The sequence below is a fragment of the Euleptes europaea genome, chromosome 18 (assembly GCF_029931775.1).
Source record: "Euleptes europaea isolate rEulEur1 chromosome 18, rEulEur1.hap1, whole genome shotgun sequence".
NCBI lineage: Eukaryota > Metazoa > Chordata > Lepidosauria > Squamata > Sphaerodactylidae > Euleptes > Euleptes europaea.
The window spans coordinates 2,451,205-2,466,502 of record NC_079329.1 but is presented as its reverse complement, the minus strand read 5'-3'; the positions used below and the strand labels follow the sequence as shown (position 1 = coordinate 2,466,502).

General features: G+C 51.6%; 1 protein-coding gene across 1 annotated transcript in view; it reads right to left on the bottom strand.

Moving 5' to 3' along the window:
• CHD3 (chromodomain helicase DNA binding protein 3) overlaps positions 1-15,298 on the bottom strand; it is a 55,797-nt gene that overhangs the window by 31,708 nt on the left and 8,791 nt on the right. The window contains exons 2-7 of the mRNA XM_056863463.1: positions 14,025-14,143; positions 12,977-13,150; positions 11,432-11,553; positions 3,596-3,867; positions 2,004-2,134; positions 977-1,124 (exon numbers count right to left, since the gene is read on the bottom strand). Of these exons, the coding sequence (XP_056719441.1) occupies positions 977-1,124; positions 2,004-2,134; positions 3,596-3,867; positions 11,432-11,553; positions 12,977-13,150; positions 14,025-14,143 (966 nt within the window). The remainder of the gene's footprint in view (positions 1-976; positions 1,125-2,003; positions 2,135-3,595; positions 3,868-11,431; positions 11,554-12,976; positions 13,151-14,024; positions 14,144-15,298) is intronic.

The following is a 15,298-nucleotide window of genomic DNA, read 5'->3' as shown; positions in this document are numbered from 1 at the left end:
CCAAGGGGTCGCCATGCGTCAGCTGCTGCTTGACAGCGCTTTCCACGACCAAGGGGAGACACGACAGAGGTCTATAAAATTATGCATGCTGTGGAGAGAGTGGAGGAGAAGCTTTTCTCCTTGTCCCATACTAGAATCTGGGGTCATCTGGCTGAAGCTGAAGGTTGGGAGATTCAGGACAGGAAGTAATTCTTCACACAGCTCATAGTTAAATGGTGGAACTCCCTGCCACACGATGCCATGATGGGCCGCACCAATCTGGAAGGCTTTAAAAGGGGAGGGGGCAAATTCTCGGAGGATGGGCCTAATCATGGCTACTAGTCATGATGGACATGGACTCCCTCCAGAACCAGACGCGGTATGCCCCTTTAAATGAGGGTAGGAGGACGCTGTCGCAGTCATTTTGCTTGTGGGTTTCCTAGAGACAGCTGGTTGGCCACGATGTGGACAGAATGCTGGAATTGATGGGTCTGATCCAGCAGGGCTCTTCTTATGCTCAGCAATTCACCCCTTACGTTCACTAAGGATGGTTCAGACTGCCTGAGACCCTGGAGAGCCGCTGCCGGTCTGAGCAGGCAATACTGACTTTGATAGACCAAGGGTCTGATTCAGTATAAGGCAGCTTCATGTGTTCACGTGTTCCGTGAAAGAGCAGAAAGGAGCCCTTTGGGAAGTCCAGGGCTCGGACCTTCCCCCTAAGTTATCAGCACAGGTGTGGAGCGCACAGTTACTTGCATGCTTATGCTGACCTATCCAAGGGAAATGAGAAGAAAGTGTGGCTGAAACTCTGGATTCCTTTTCCACTCAGCCAGGAAGCTAGAATTCTTTTCTTACTCAGCAGAGGCCTTTGTTTTTAGGGGAAAGCTACAGGGATTGCCTCTTCTGGACCCAAACGCAAAGACCACCCAGCGCAGCAGGAAAGGAGACGGCCGCATTGGCGCGTGTCCCCTGCTGGCAACCCATGCCCCAAGCTCACCTTTTTTCTTCTTCCGTCCAGGCCTGCCCCGCTTCAGTTTCTTGACCCTCCCTGAACTGTCTGAACGCACGGAGGAGCTGTGAACGCTGGAGTTGTCAAGGTCAGATTCCTCCTCTGGCTCTCCCAACTCGTCGCTCTGAAACAAATGCTGTACATAACCGGAGCAGCCCTCCATTAGGAAAGGCCCTTCCAGAGGCAGAAATGAGGGGAAATGATGGGAAAGGATTGCAGGGGGAAGGGAGGAAGTGGGCACCTCAGGCTTACATCTAGACCCCAGAGTAAGCAAGAAGAAGGCAGCTTGCCATCCATCCATCTCTGGCATTCCAAATTGGGGGAGGGTAGAGAAGTGATAAGGCAAAAGGGGTCTCAAATGACAGGGCTCAGAAAGACCACAGAGCAAGGTAACTTTTTGTGAAGGTTGCCGTGTCGGCTGAGTGGTTAAGGTGCTGGACTTGAAACCCAACAGATTGTCATCCCTGGTCAAGTCTGAATCCTGCTTGTAACAAAAGGGCTATGTTTGAGAAAGTGTGCCTTTGAACCTCAGGGGGACCGCCAATGCCTTCAGGCCCCACTTGAGGGCTGCCCAGAGGCATCTGGTTGGCGACTGTGGGGAACATGACACTGGACTAGCTGGACCTTTGGCCTGATCCAGCAAGGCTCTCCTTAGGTTCTTAATCATGCCGGGTGATGGTCTGGGGCAGGAGATTCAGTGTCACTGTTCCATGTGACAAGACAGGAAGAGAGAATGTGCAACCCAGAATCGAGTCTAGTTTAGCACCACCATCCACCAACGTGGGCAGGCAGCACCCGGGGGTATCTTGGGGCTGGGAGGGGGAGCAAACAGAATCTCTACCAGCCAGGGCTTCAGTGACTTATCTAGCCCTGTTCTCCCACACACACACACAATGGCTAGCAGAAGCACGTTCAGGCATCAGGATATGCAAATACAATTTAATTTGCATGCTGCCAAACAGCTCCCCACATCACAACAGACATTCTCACATCACCATCATGAAGCGAGCCTTACTGAGCTGCTCTTCTTGCGCTTTCCCCCGATCATGCCCAGCTTGATCTTCAGAGGTGCCATCCGCTTCCCCTTGCCCTTCCGCTTCACCTCCGGGATGCGTGGGCTCTTGCTCCGTTTCTTGTGGCCAGGACCTAAGGTTGGCAAAGACAGACAGACCTAGAATTATAGAGTTGGAAGGGACAACCAGGGTCATCTAGTCCAACCCCCTGCATAATGCAGGAAATTCACAACTACCTCCCCCCCACACCCCCAGTGGCCCCTACTCTATGCCCAGAAAATGGCCAAGATGTCCTCTCATGAACTGCCTAAGGTCATAGAATCAGCCTTGCAGACAGATGGCCATCTAACCTCATCTTAAAAAGCCTCGCCAGGGTTTGCCTCTCGCTTGAAAGGGCAGAGAGAGAGAAGCCTTGCCGAGGGGGTGGGCTTCCAAGAAGCGACAAGAACCGCAGGCAGGTGGCACCGCTTGGCAAGAGTCAGGCTTCCCCTCCCCAAGAACTGGACAGTCCTCTGCTGCTACCCCATCCTGCTCCAACTCGTTGCACTCCACCCCTCTTGGGCTGTGTTGAGCTATCCCAATAAACTCTGGTTTGTTCTAAGGTGTGGTTTGCAAGACTAATTCCTGTAAGTCTACCAGCTGTCAGTTGCAAATCCCCATTTGGAGCCGTAAGAGGTAGTACTGGACAACAAACTGTGTCTTGTGAATTAGATGTCACAAACCAACCAGAATTAATATAAAGGATATTTTTTTAAAACAACAACAACAAATAAACCAGCTACAACCCCCAGTTTGAAATCCATGTTCGGTGTCAACCAACAATCCGTGGTTTCTTGGGCTGTCTGCATTCAGACATAACAACCAACTAGGGTTTGCTCAAGCCACCATTTATCACCCTGTCTTACTGCAACTTCAGAGAAAAACGAGGCTAAGGTGTGACAATGTCAATGAGGACCAACATCAGTGCTTCTTAGTGTAGTCTCATGGACTACAGCACCAAGACCAGGAACCAAGACTCCCAGCCCCCTCGCAGTTAAGAGTTCCTATGGAGAGGTCAGTTGCCCCGGACACCAGACTTCCGTGTTCGAGTTTAAGCCATTCTTTTTCTCTATTCTGAGAGAAGCCAAAAGGGCCCAGCCCCATCTCAGAGAACCAAGGAGTCCTGGCTCTTGCATTAACCCCCCCTTGATGCCACTCCTCTCCAAAGGAAATACAAACTTTGTCACCCAACCCCCTCTACCTACCAGCCCCTCCTCCCCAGGACTGGACATTTCACAGCTCTGAACACATAAGCTGCCTTCTACTGAATCAGACCCTCAGTCCATCAGTCAGTCTTGTCTACTCAGACTGGCAGCAGCTCTCCAGGGTCTCAGGCAGAGGTGTTTCATATCACCTACTTGCCTAGTTCCCTTTAACTGGAGATGCTGGGGACTGAACCTGGGACCTTCTGCATGCCAAGCAGATGCTCTACCACTGAGCCACGGCCCCTCCCAAACTAGGCCTGGCCTCTAGGACCAATGGCAATTGGACAGATCAAGCCAGGAGCCCCGTCTAACCCAGCCCAGCACACACATACCCTGCACACAACACTCACCTTTGCCTTCTTTGGTTTTGGCTTTGCGGAGGGGAGCAGGCTGAGCTGGCTGAAGCGGAGGAGGTGGTGGCAGCTCAGGCGCAGCAGTGACAGCCGACACCGCGGCAGACACCTGCTCAGCTACGGCAGCGGCGGCGGCAGCGGCTGCCGCAGCTACAGCTGCTGTGGACCCTTTGAAGGGGTTGTTGGCGCTGAACTCCCGCCACTTGGCTCCCATGATAGTCATCATTTTGGACATAGGAATCTTGGGGTTCTTTTTGGCAATGAGAGGCCTGTAAAGGGGAGGGGAACAGAATATTAGCTGCTCAAGCACCCTCGTGTCAATGCCCAAACCCCCCACACGGTCTCTTTCTGGGGCTAGGAAAAACGTCCTAAGAATGTCGCTGGCTCACAGCCGCCTCCCTCACTCTTAACATGCTTGACCCTTCATATCTACCTCTAAGCACAATCCAGGAGTCCTGGTTCCGTTATTTCCAGAGAGCACAGAAATCCTGACTCCCCCGCCCCCAATTCGTCTCTCTCCTCTGCCAATCCTGATCCCACCTCACATATGGAACACACAGTTCCCCCTAAACAGAGTTAAAGGAAAAGGTAAAAGTCCCCTGTGCAAGCACCGGGTCATTCCTGACCCATGGGGTGACGTCACATCCCGACGTTTACTAGGCAGACTTTGTTTACGGGGTGGTTTGCCAGTGCCTTCCCCAGTCTTATTCCCTTTACCCCCAGCAACCTGGGTACTCATTTTACCAACCTCGGAAGGGTGGAAGGCTGAGTCAACCTTGAGCTGGCTACCTGAAAGCGACTTCCGTTGGGATCAAACTCAGGTCATGAGCAGAGCTAGGACTGCAGCACTGCAGCTTACCACTCTGTGCCACGGGGCTCCTCTAAACAGAGTTACACCCTTGCAATCCCATTGACTTCTAATGATTTAGAAGGGTGTAACTGCTTAGGTTGGCAGTGACAGCACAGTTCTAGGTTTCAAACCCAGTGGAACAGTTCTGTACACAACACGGATGTACTGAATTGTCCTACATATGTTTACCATCTCCCTCTCTCTCTCCTATATATATGAGAGAGGAAGAGAGATGATAAACATATGTAGGACAATTCAATATATCTATTCTGCACTAGTGTTTTACATGTGGGAACAGAAGGAAATGAATCCCTGCCTCTCCGTCCCCATCCACAGTAGGCTCAAGTTCGTCACAGATAGTTTCAAAGGGTGGCTGTGTTGGTCTGCCGTAGAAGATCTAGGTTCAAGTCCAGGAGCACCTTTGTGTCCAACGAGATTTGGGGGGCTGAGCTTTTGAGTGTCGAAGCTCCCTGTGTCTGGTTCTTCATACAGTTAGGGTAGGATTTAGAAGGTGACTAGCTACACCAGAGGAGGACACTTCTCAAATCGCCTCCTCAGTGCAATTTCTATATTATTTATTTAGTTAATTTATACCCTGCTTTTCTCCCCCAAAGTAACATTAATCATTCTCTACTACAATACAGGGATGAGAACAGGGTCTAGCTGATCTCAAGACAGAGGTGGAAAACATTTGAGTCACTGTTCAGGTTGGCTTTTTACAGAGGAGAATCCTACAGGAGTGGTTCCCAGGAACAATAATAATCACATTACCAAGCCAGGGCACGATCGCACTGTGACTTCCAAGATTCATTTCCCACCTTTCTACCATTTAGGTCTTCAAGGAAGCTTGCAAATATATTTACCCAACACTCCTTTCAGTTGCAAAGAATGAGCGCTTAGTCAGGTAGATCCTCAAACCAGAACAAACCCCCAAAGGCTCCCTTGCCCTATGCCCGGTGTCTGTGCCAGAAGTGGCGTTGCTTCAGCAGGGGTGCAGCTGGGCAAAGCGCAAGCCCTCCCCAGATACTCCCATCCTAGGAAGCGCAGTAGATAACATTGATAAACGTTTGGGATCGGGGGGGGGGGTGAACGGGCCCTTCCAGGCCTCGAAACCATGACTGCAGCGTGTGAGTCATGGGAAGGCAGCCCTCTGCTCAGCTGGAAGATCAGACGGACACAGAATCAGGCCTGTCCAAAGCAACAGCATTATTCCCTCTCCCGTTGCAGAGAGTGATAACCTTCTAGCCCAGCAAAGCGAGGATTACAGCTGCTCACTCCTTTCAGATCTTATCGGTCTCCAGGGAAGACAAGAACTGCCAAACCAGAACAGGCCAATGCTCCATTTAATCCGACAGAGGCCAAGGCAGGCTCTCACTGGAACAAAGCTTGGTGTTGCGGTACAGGACCAGAGGCCACAGTGCCCTGACCCCTCCTTCCCCCTCCCTCCTTCCAGCCCCCCCAGCCAAGAGCTCCCCCACAGCAAAGGACATCCATCATTTGCAATAATCCTAGCGGTAGAAGCTGTGCCTCCTTGATCTCGCTGCCCTCAGCACTTCATCTGCTGTCAACACACAGCCCTCAGGAACCAGCACGCTGATGTCTGACCCGACTGGAGCTCCAGACTCTAAGGACCCTTGGGACTTTGGCTGGCAGATATTCCCGGGCCCTGGTTTTCTGCACAAGGAGCAGAACTACGCATTTTTTATTGGCCGAACAGGAAGGCCAAGTGCCTGAAACTGCAGCAGTGAACTCCTAAATACAACCCAGTGGATAAAGATGCAACCTCAAGCCCCACGTCTGCCAAGGACTCACTAGGGGAGCCTCAGGTCCCACATCTATCAGTCAAGAATCACGGCGGCCTGTGGTCACAGGGCAAACCTGGTGAGGACTGAAAAACACGTTCCAAATCAAGCATGCCCTGTAAACCGGTCCAGCGCCATGGATTTGCCTAGCTCACATCCTGTTCATGGAGAGGGGTGAGAGGCCTGTGGAGGGGAACAGAGCCACGGGCATGGACTTTAATGCTCAGCCCATCCACCCCTTGAGATTGTCTAGCAAAGGCTAGACAAGCATTTGTCAGGGATGCTCTAGGCTGATCCTGCATTAAGCAGGGGGTTGGACTAGATGGTCTGTATGGCCCCTTCCAACTCTATGATTTCACACTTTCAAACCTAGCAATCTCAACCAGAAAGGCTAGAAAGCACAGGTGCATAACAGAGAGGGAAGACAAGGGCCTGCCTCAATTCAGTGTTGTGGCCTGTGCTTATGCCAAGCGGAACAGCTGCAGTTGCAGAAGGACCACTGGCTTTAGATCTGCAGATTCTTGCATGCTGGGAGTTGCCAGGCTGTCTGGGACTGGCACCTGAGGGGAACCACAGGCAACTCGGCCGGGAGTACCAGCAACGCCTCTGCTCATTCATCTAGCATCTTCTGGATGACCCTCAGAATTAGATGGATGGGCAGGAACATGCTAGAAAGCATGCCTTTGCCTTCTGCCTAATAAACCTCATGAAGAACCAGTGCAACGGATGGCGACTGGATCAAGAGAGGGTCCAGGGAAAGGAAAATTGCAACATACTGGAGCCAGATGTGGGCCACTAGCAATTTTGTATACACTGGGTGTGGCTGACAGGCTGAATAGTAGAGCTTGGTACTGAAAGTGATTCCCTGCACAGAGGAATCTCAGGAATAATCTCCAAAGCGGTGGTCAGATGAGTATATGAAGATAAGCCTTAAACAAGTCAGTGGAAGCTGGACGACCCCTTTCTGGGTGACAATTAACTGGAGTGTCTCCATGCGGAACAGCTTACTTCATCCTGTGCTTCAGCTATTTGAGGTTGAGCAAGGTGTGCTGGCCACCTTCACACCCTGTGTGGCTCAAGTTTCTCTTGCCATCAGCACAGGCACATGGCAAGCAAAGGGGCCGGACAGAAGTTGGAGGGTCCTTGTGCTGACATGAACAGGCTTCCTTTCCAGGAGGACTGAAGATGGGAAAGAAAAGCACAGGAAGAGCAGAGGGCAAGGGGAAGAGGCTCTGACCACCCCTGCCACAGCATGGCTTCCCCTTTCTCCGACGTGTGCTCTCCCTTACCTCTCTTCTCACTCACACAGCCGGGGTGAAGAGGAGAAGGTGAGCAAAGAGGCACACATGGCCTCAACTGTCGGAAGCAACAAGGCAGCCTAGCTGGAAGCCCAGCTGCCAAGCACAGGAAGAGCTGCACAGTGGAAGGGCCTAGAGCCAGCTGGAGACCAGGGAGTGCGGGTGGAACCAAGCCAAAATGGCACCCCTAAACCCTAAGTAAGGAGGAGGGCTGAGGAAGAGAAAGAGGGCTTTGACCAAAGATCACGTGATCCAGGCCCATTACCCAAAGGAGACGTTTCCCAAGGATAAGGAGTGCTCCAGCAACACTGGAGAACCGATTTTTAGGAACCCATTTGAGCCAAGATGTTTGCCTGAAGGGCTTCATCTTGGCTAACAAAAAAGGGACTCCCTATTCCACAAGCCCATTCTGCCTGACCCTGCTGAGGTACTTTGAGACGCAAACTGTCTTAATATTTTTCCAAACAGGAAGGTTCTAGCCCTCGTGGCTATAGAGAGAAGCCTAAAAACTCCAGGGCTAACAGTTAGGAAAGGACCATAAGGTCTTTGTTTGGTCACTCCCCCACACTGCATGCTTGCAAACTCCATTTTCCCCCTATAACTCTTCTCCCCGTTCACATGTTGACTCCCTCCTCCATTTACAGGTTGCTCTAACTATAGTTGCCATGACACCCAAACTGAGAAAGCCTCCAAGTGGGTTTTGCAACCAGGGTTTGGAGGTTGGCTCAGGCATCCGTTTTGCCTATGACTGTAGCAACCTGGAAATGGAGAAGGCGATTGGTACATGAGAGGAGGGCAGGGAGGGGGGCGGCCGTCAGCAGTAGCACATCCCTGATCATGTAAACCATGGTTTTACAGGATGGGATGAACTGAGCCAATCAGGAGGCTGCTACGCCGACCTGGGCTATGATCTCATTTTGACTATTCAATTGAACTTCTTAATTATTAATGGTCGCTGCAGCCCATAATGCACTGCAGACTATTTAGAGAAATACGAGCTCTTATGTTAAAAGGAAGAGGGGGTAAGCGCTTGCGCTGAACCAGGGGGCGGGAGGGGAATCTGCCATTTATTTCATTTCAAAATGCTTTCCAGAAATAGGCGGGGCTGGCAGACAAAGACAAGCCTGCATTAAAAAAAAAAAAAAACGCCAGCAGCCGATCTGCCATGTCTATTGAGCGGAGAGAGTCTGGGAAAGAGCGTTAGTAGGGAGGAGGAGATGGAGGAACTAAAGGGATAGAGACAAGCAGAACAACAAGATAAAGAAACTGCCGGCCAGGATTACTTCATATTTCAGACTGCAGCTCCATATGGGAACAATTCCGCTTTCAGCAGAACAGAGAGAGGCAGAATATTAAGAACAGATTAAAGAGGAGGGGAGAGGAAAGGGGTCGGTAGGAGTGGGGCGGGGGGGGAGGGAGAAAAACAGAAGGTAGTGGTGGAGGGGTGATCCACCACAGCATATGGCAGTTGCAGGGCTGGGAAAGCCCTCCCACCAAATCTCATCTTGTGGAGAATCTGGATCCTCCGGGCTAAACTCTCTCTGGAAGTTTTACCCCAATAATAAGAGGCAAAGTTATCCAGTTTCAGATTCCTCCCCAGTTCAGACCTCTTGCGATAAGCTCATCTGTTTTTTCTTTTACTCTGATCATAGAACCTTAGAATCATAAAGTTGGAAGGGACCACCAGGGTCATCTAGTCCAACCCCCTGCACAATGCAGGAAATTCACAACTACCTCCCCCACACACCCCCAGTGACCCCCTACTCCATGCACAGAAGATGGCCAAGATGCCCTCCCTCTCATGAAGGTCATAGAATCACTTTTATTCCTGTCCTTACACAAGTTTTTCTCTCTCTCCCTCCTTACTTTGAAAGCTGCCCATCTCTCTTGACCTCTGGGCCATACGAGTCGTTAACTGTTCTCCATGCACAAAAAGCTGCTGATGAAACCCACATGGTGAGGAGGGGGGGTCCTACCATTCTGTCCCCTCATCTCGCTACCCCCACCAGCTGTGAGTTGATACAGCTGACCAAGGGGTGCAGGAAAGAATGCAGCAGAGTTGGGTATGAGGCAGCAGAGAGACCATTCTTTAGAAAGGCAGACTATAAAACGCTGTAAAAAAAACAGACAAAAATTCCCACTGGGGTACTGTTCTGGTGCAGTGCTACCATGGTGTACAGAAAGCTGGATTTTGCTGAATGCTTCAACCCACAGTAGCTCTGCCCGGAAGCTCTCTGGCTGGCCTTGGGCAGCCGGTTCTCTCTCAACTCGAATAACCTCACAGGACTGCCAGTTGCAATAATAACAACAGGGACCGTGCAGCACTTTGTGCATGAAAGGATAACGCAACACCAGACAGCGCAGCACAACGGCAGCTCCGCAGACCTCCAAAAGCCCAGATTATACGCTGCGTTTTTGGAACACAGCAGGTCCCAAACGTACAGCGGTAGATGTTTAAGCCTCAGGGAGCCACGAGGAACATGTAAAGGGGCCTCGCCAGCAGGAGCTCCATCACGCCAGTCTCAAGAGAGCTCCTGCATGTTCCCAGCGGCAGCAGAGGGAGAATGCGGCAAGCTGTCTCAGGTACGGGCAAGTGCCAAACAATTTAGAGCTAATTAGAGCCAGGCTGAGAATTTTCCCTTCCCTAAAGCCCCCACTGGCAATCCCGTCCCCCAAGCACCTGGCACAAATCACTGCCATGATTAAAACTGGCAAGGCCCAGGTGGCCTCTAAATCTCCCGAGCCTCGGTGCCGGATTTCTCCCATTGGTCACAGAGGCCTGTTGGCGGCAGAACGTGGCTCTGCCCGCCAAGCCAAAGAAGGGAGACACGGCAGGGCCTGCCAAGGCCATTGGCTGGTTGCTTGTAGCTGACAGGAGTTCAGACTCACTAGGATTGAGTCGCAGCCAGACAAGCCCTCCGCTCTGCGGGTATGCTTGGCTTCTGTTCCAGTGCTTGAACTACACAAGGCCACGGACGCGGCAAGAGATATTCTCATCTGCACCGCATCCTTCCTACACTCGCAGGTTCCTTGTCTCCTCTAGTGGCATCTGCCCTTTTGTTACACAGCCTATTAACAGAGGTTAAATTCACACGGAGAGTCATTTCACACTGCTGTGTGGCACCCACAAGTGAGGATCGGTTAAGGGCTCTCCTGCTGGGAGCTCCAAGGCAAAAGCCTGCAGTCCTAAAGCATTTGCTCATTTGTGATCTTTGGCACCTGAACAGAGCCTGATTCATCACCCTTTCCCTGAGAGAAGAACTATTTTCTCCCCAGAAAGCAGGTCAGGAGAATACCGGCGATATCCTTGGATGACATTACAGAGCCCAGAGCCCAGCAGCAACACACAAACACGATGGGCCCGCTCGTACATGCACACATGACACAACCACCTTGATACAGCTCAGCAGGTCTCAGCCTGGCTGCATGGAAGATCTCCTGGGCACACACACACACCCTCCCCCATGTTCACCAACTTGAGCCAGTGTGGTGTAGTGATCAGTGTTGGACCAGGATCTAGGAGACCCAGGTTCAAATCCCCACTCTGCCACAGAAGCTTTCCGGATGACCTCGGACTACTCACACACTCTGAGCTTGAACTACCTCACAGGATGGTTGTGAGGATAAAATGAAGAGTAATATGTGAGCTGATTGGGTACCCAGTGAGGAGAAAGGTGGGGTATAAAACAAATAAATTCCAGGACAGGAGAAAGATAGGGTACGAATAAAGCAAACAACCCTCCATAAGGGTTCAACACTGTTCAGGAAGCCACCTCTCCAAATACAGACAGGCTCTACTTTTGCTAGATGGTTTTTCAATGGGTAAATCCTGATTCCACCCCTCTTTTCAGGAAGGCCCTCAGCCACACCCCACAGAACCCACCTCATGAACTGGCTGAAGGCTTTGTAGTTAGTCAAGGTGTGGTAGTCCTCTTCGGTAAAGACGTGGTCCACATCCTCCAGCCCCCAGGTCATGAGCAGCTGAGCAGAGGACTTCTGCTCCACCTTCAAAGGGACAATCAAATTGTTCAGGGTGTTTGAAATCACCACATTGAAAATTCCAGCCACCACATCGGATGTAGCCACCGGCCAACGCTCTTTGGAGAGGAGAAGCCCCCGGAACATCGTTCCCTTCTAACTTTTCCCGTTCACGGTCAAAGAACGTCACACCAAGGATGTACGAGCAATCCCTGAGGCAGCTGTGCTGTAGCTGACAAGACACAGAACGATCCTCAACGGCACGGCCCCATCCCTGAGCCCTGGCTGACGGGGGGAAGGGGAAGGAGAGGCACGAGGCTGAATTAACTGAGCTACCCTGAAGCTGCAAGGGGGATGCCTGCCCATTGTTCTGCCAGCTGGGAAGGAAAGTATGTCTTTCTCTCTTTGTCTGTCGGTCTTGGAGTCTATAGTGAAGCATACCTCCAGCTTTAGTGCAGGGAGGGGAAAAATCCATTCCCTAAGTATTAAAGATCTTGGAAACCTTAGCAGGGGTCCTCAACCTTTCTGAGCTTGCGGAAATCTTTGCAACTCTGACACAACGTGCTGGGCATAACCACAAAATGTCAGGGAGTGAATAAATATATAACTCTAACAGTGCATTCCTAAGGAAAGTTACTCCAGTCTAAGCCCATTGAAATGAATGGGCTTAGACTGGAGTAACTCTCCTTAGGAATGCACTGTAAGACTAGCTCTTCAACATTTCAAGCAGAAGCTCTGCTTCAGAGGATGCCTTTTAAAATGAACAAAGATTTTCCTTCAATACATCTTTGGTCACGCAGTGAAGATCATTGTACCATGGTGCCAGCTGCTGCCGAATCAACTTTTAAAGAATCCGCACAGCCAATGAGGTCTTCAATGTCCAATCAGAGGCCCTGCTGGGCAAAAGCCCACCTGGCCTCACCCACTTTCTAAAAATATGTGGCGGGAAAGGTGATGGCGGGCACCGTGTTGGGTTCCCTGCTTTAAGGCCTCCTGAACAAAATGTTCAGATGATGCCTTGAGGAGAGCAGCCCTGAGGGGGTCGCTTGGCCTTTGGACATTCTTGTAGAGCAACAGCCTACCAGAAGCTACTAGTAGACTCCAGCCGAGGAATGATGACCGGCAGCTCAAATGGAATGCCCTTGCATAAAGGGGCAACTACCAGCAACAAATGAGGGACTGCAGTGGAAAGCAGAGCACACGGGAGCACGAGCAAGACACTGTACACCCGCAAGCCACAAGCCCTGGGCCCATCCTTTCCCAAACACAACACTGGAGAGCGCATCCAGGTGGGGAGGGGGAGCTTTCAGTCACATGGCAGGGAGGAGGGTAGGAACAGATGAAGCATAGGACTGAAATGACAGATGGGTCTACTCTGTCTCTCCCCACCTGCCTATCTGTCGTCTCTTAAAAGGGGAGGGGATTTTGCCCAGAGCGAAAGGCAGCCGACCTTTGGCTTCTGCACTCCATCTTCCTCCGACTTTTTCCGCCGCTTCGTCTTCTTCTCCTTCTTCTCCCGATGCTTCCTTCGCTTTTTCTTCCCCACTCCCCCATAATCACTTCCACCACTCTCGGACTTGGCCCGATACTCCTCTCGGTCCGACTCAAACTCATCCTCGCTGACCTGCCAAGAGAGAGACAGAGGGAGAGGGGGGGAGGACACAGCGAACAAGATAATTAGCAGTAATTAATGACAAGGCTGACTGCTGGGCACAGACAAGCCCAGTGCCAAGAAGAGGGTAACCCGTTAATTACAGGGCAGCAAAGGGGCTTAGCTAAAGCAAACAGGCTGTGGGCTCTACCCACTTACAAGACAAAAACCAGGAAGCAGGTAAAGTGGCAGGCAAGGCAGCAGCAGGCAGCTCCAGGCAGGAAACTGTCTGATGCACAGCAGGATGCCTAAAGGGGGTGCAGGGCCTCGAAAGGGAGACCCAAGGGAATGCTGGCACACGACAACATTCATGTTTTGCGGGCACGAACAACCCACTTTCCCTCAAAATGCAGAAGAGCCAGCAGGCGCTCCTGGCAGGGTGCCACGTTATGCCGCTTGCTCTTAATTGGCTCTGCAGCGCTAGAAGGACAGGCGATGCAGCACACCACCGAGTCCAACTTCTTGCAAGGGGAGAGGCCGTGGCTCAGTGGCAGAGCCTCTGCTTGGAATGCAAAAGGTCCCAGGTTCAATCCCTGGCGGCATCTCCAGTTAAAGGGACCAGGCAAGTAGGTGATGTGAAAGACCCCTGCCTGAGACCCTGGAGAGCTGCTGCCGGTCTGAGTAGACAATACTGACTTTGATGGACCGAGGGTCTGATTCAGTTGAAGGCAGCTTCATGTGTTCATGTGCTGCTCGCCCCCTCCCTGTAAGTCCCGGTGAGACAGTGTCCCACCTTTGTGGCTGCTCCCATCAGCTCGGAAGCACCCAGAAATTGGCAGTGTCCCCCGTGCAAAACACACACAGAGACTCTTGGGGAAGGCGGAAACTCACGCTTTGTTCTACTTACTAATTTCTTGCGCTTCCTGGGTTTCCCTGGCTTGTTCTCCTTCTGCTTCTTGGGCCCTCGTTTCTTCTTCTTGACGATGAGGGGGCTCTCTAAGCTGCGAAGCTCCTCATCATCCTCGTCTGCAGGGGCGCAGGGTGGAGAACCCAAGGCAGAAAGAAAGACAAAATAGTTCACCCATCTGCATTGCTGCTTCTGGCCGGCCACCATCCCCAGTGCACAGGCATGCCAAAGGGATTATCTTCTCTCCTGCCTGCCCTCCTACCCCTGCATTGCGCTCTCTTGCCAGCAAATTTCACTACAAGCACTGAGGGGCCACGCGACAGGAAGCCGAAACGCTGGTCCGGTTCCCCTGTGGTCAGCCTTACCCAGAGAGGCTGGATCATTTCTAATTTTGTGTTGCTGTTTAATTCTTCCTCTGTCCTCCACCAGTTGGAAGAGCTACCGTCTGCCCCAATCCTTCCAAGCTGGTCAGAGGCCACAGATTACAGCTCCCCTAAGGAACTCCCCACAGTAGCTTTGGCTCATTTTACTAGAAAAACCACTTGGAAGCCAGGGGAGGAGGGGGAAGGGTGTGGCCTGCTGACAGATTAAGCTAGAAGCACATATGGCCACACCAGCTAGACAGGGAGCTGACACAAGGCCAGGCAGATGGCAGCACAAGAAAAGGGTCTCTGGAGTTACAACACCACCCATCCACACATGATCAGAGCCCAAGAGAGAACTTCGGTCTGCTCTACCATAACGTCACAGAACACCAACCTCCTGGGTGACCTTGGGCTAGTCACAGCTCTATTAAGAGCTCTCTCAGCCCCACCTACCTCACAGGGTGTCTGTTGTAGGGAGGGAAAGGGAAGGTGATTGTACGCCGGTTTGATTCTTCCTTAAATGGTAGAGAAAACAGGCGTATAAAAACCAACTCTTCTTCTTGCAATGTTGATTCTATAACCTTAAACAGATGATGAGAGGGAACGCATCTTGGTCATCTTCTGGGCATGTAGTGGGGGTAACTGGGGGTGGAGGTAATCATGAATTTCCCGCATTGTGCAGGGGGTTGGACTAGATGACCCTGGTGTTCCCTTCCAACTCTATGACTCTATGATTCTAGTCTGGAGTTGTAATTCCAGGAAATCTCCAGGCCCCACGTGGAGGTTGACAACCATACCAGTGGCCTGTTTAGTCCACTGTCCTGTTCCCTACAGTGGTCAGCCACTTGCCCTGGAGGATCAACAAACAGGCCATAGAAGCCAAGACCTTCCCTGTAAGTTGCTGCTCGC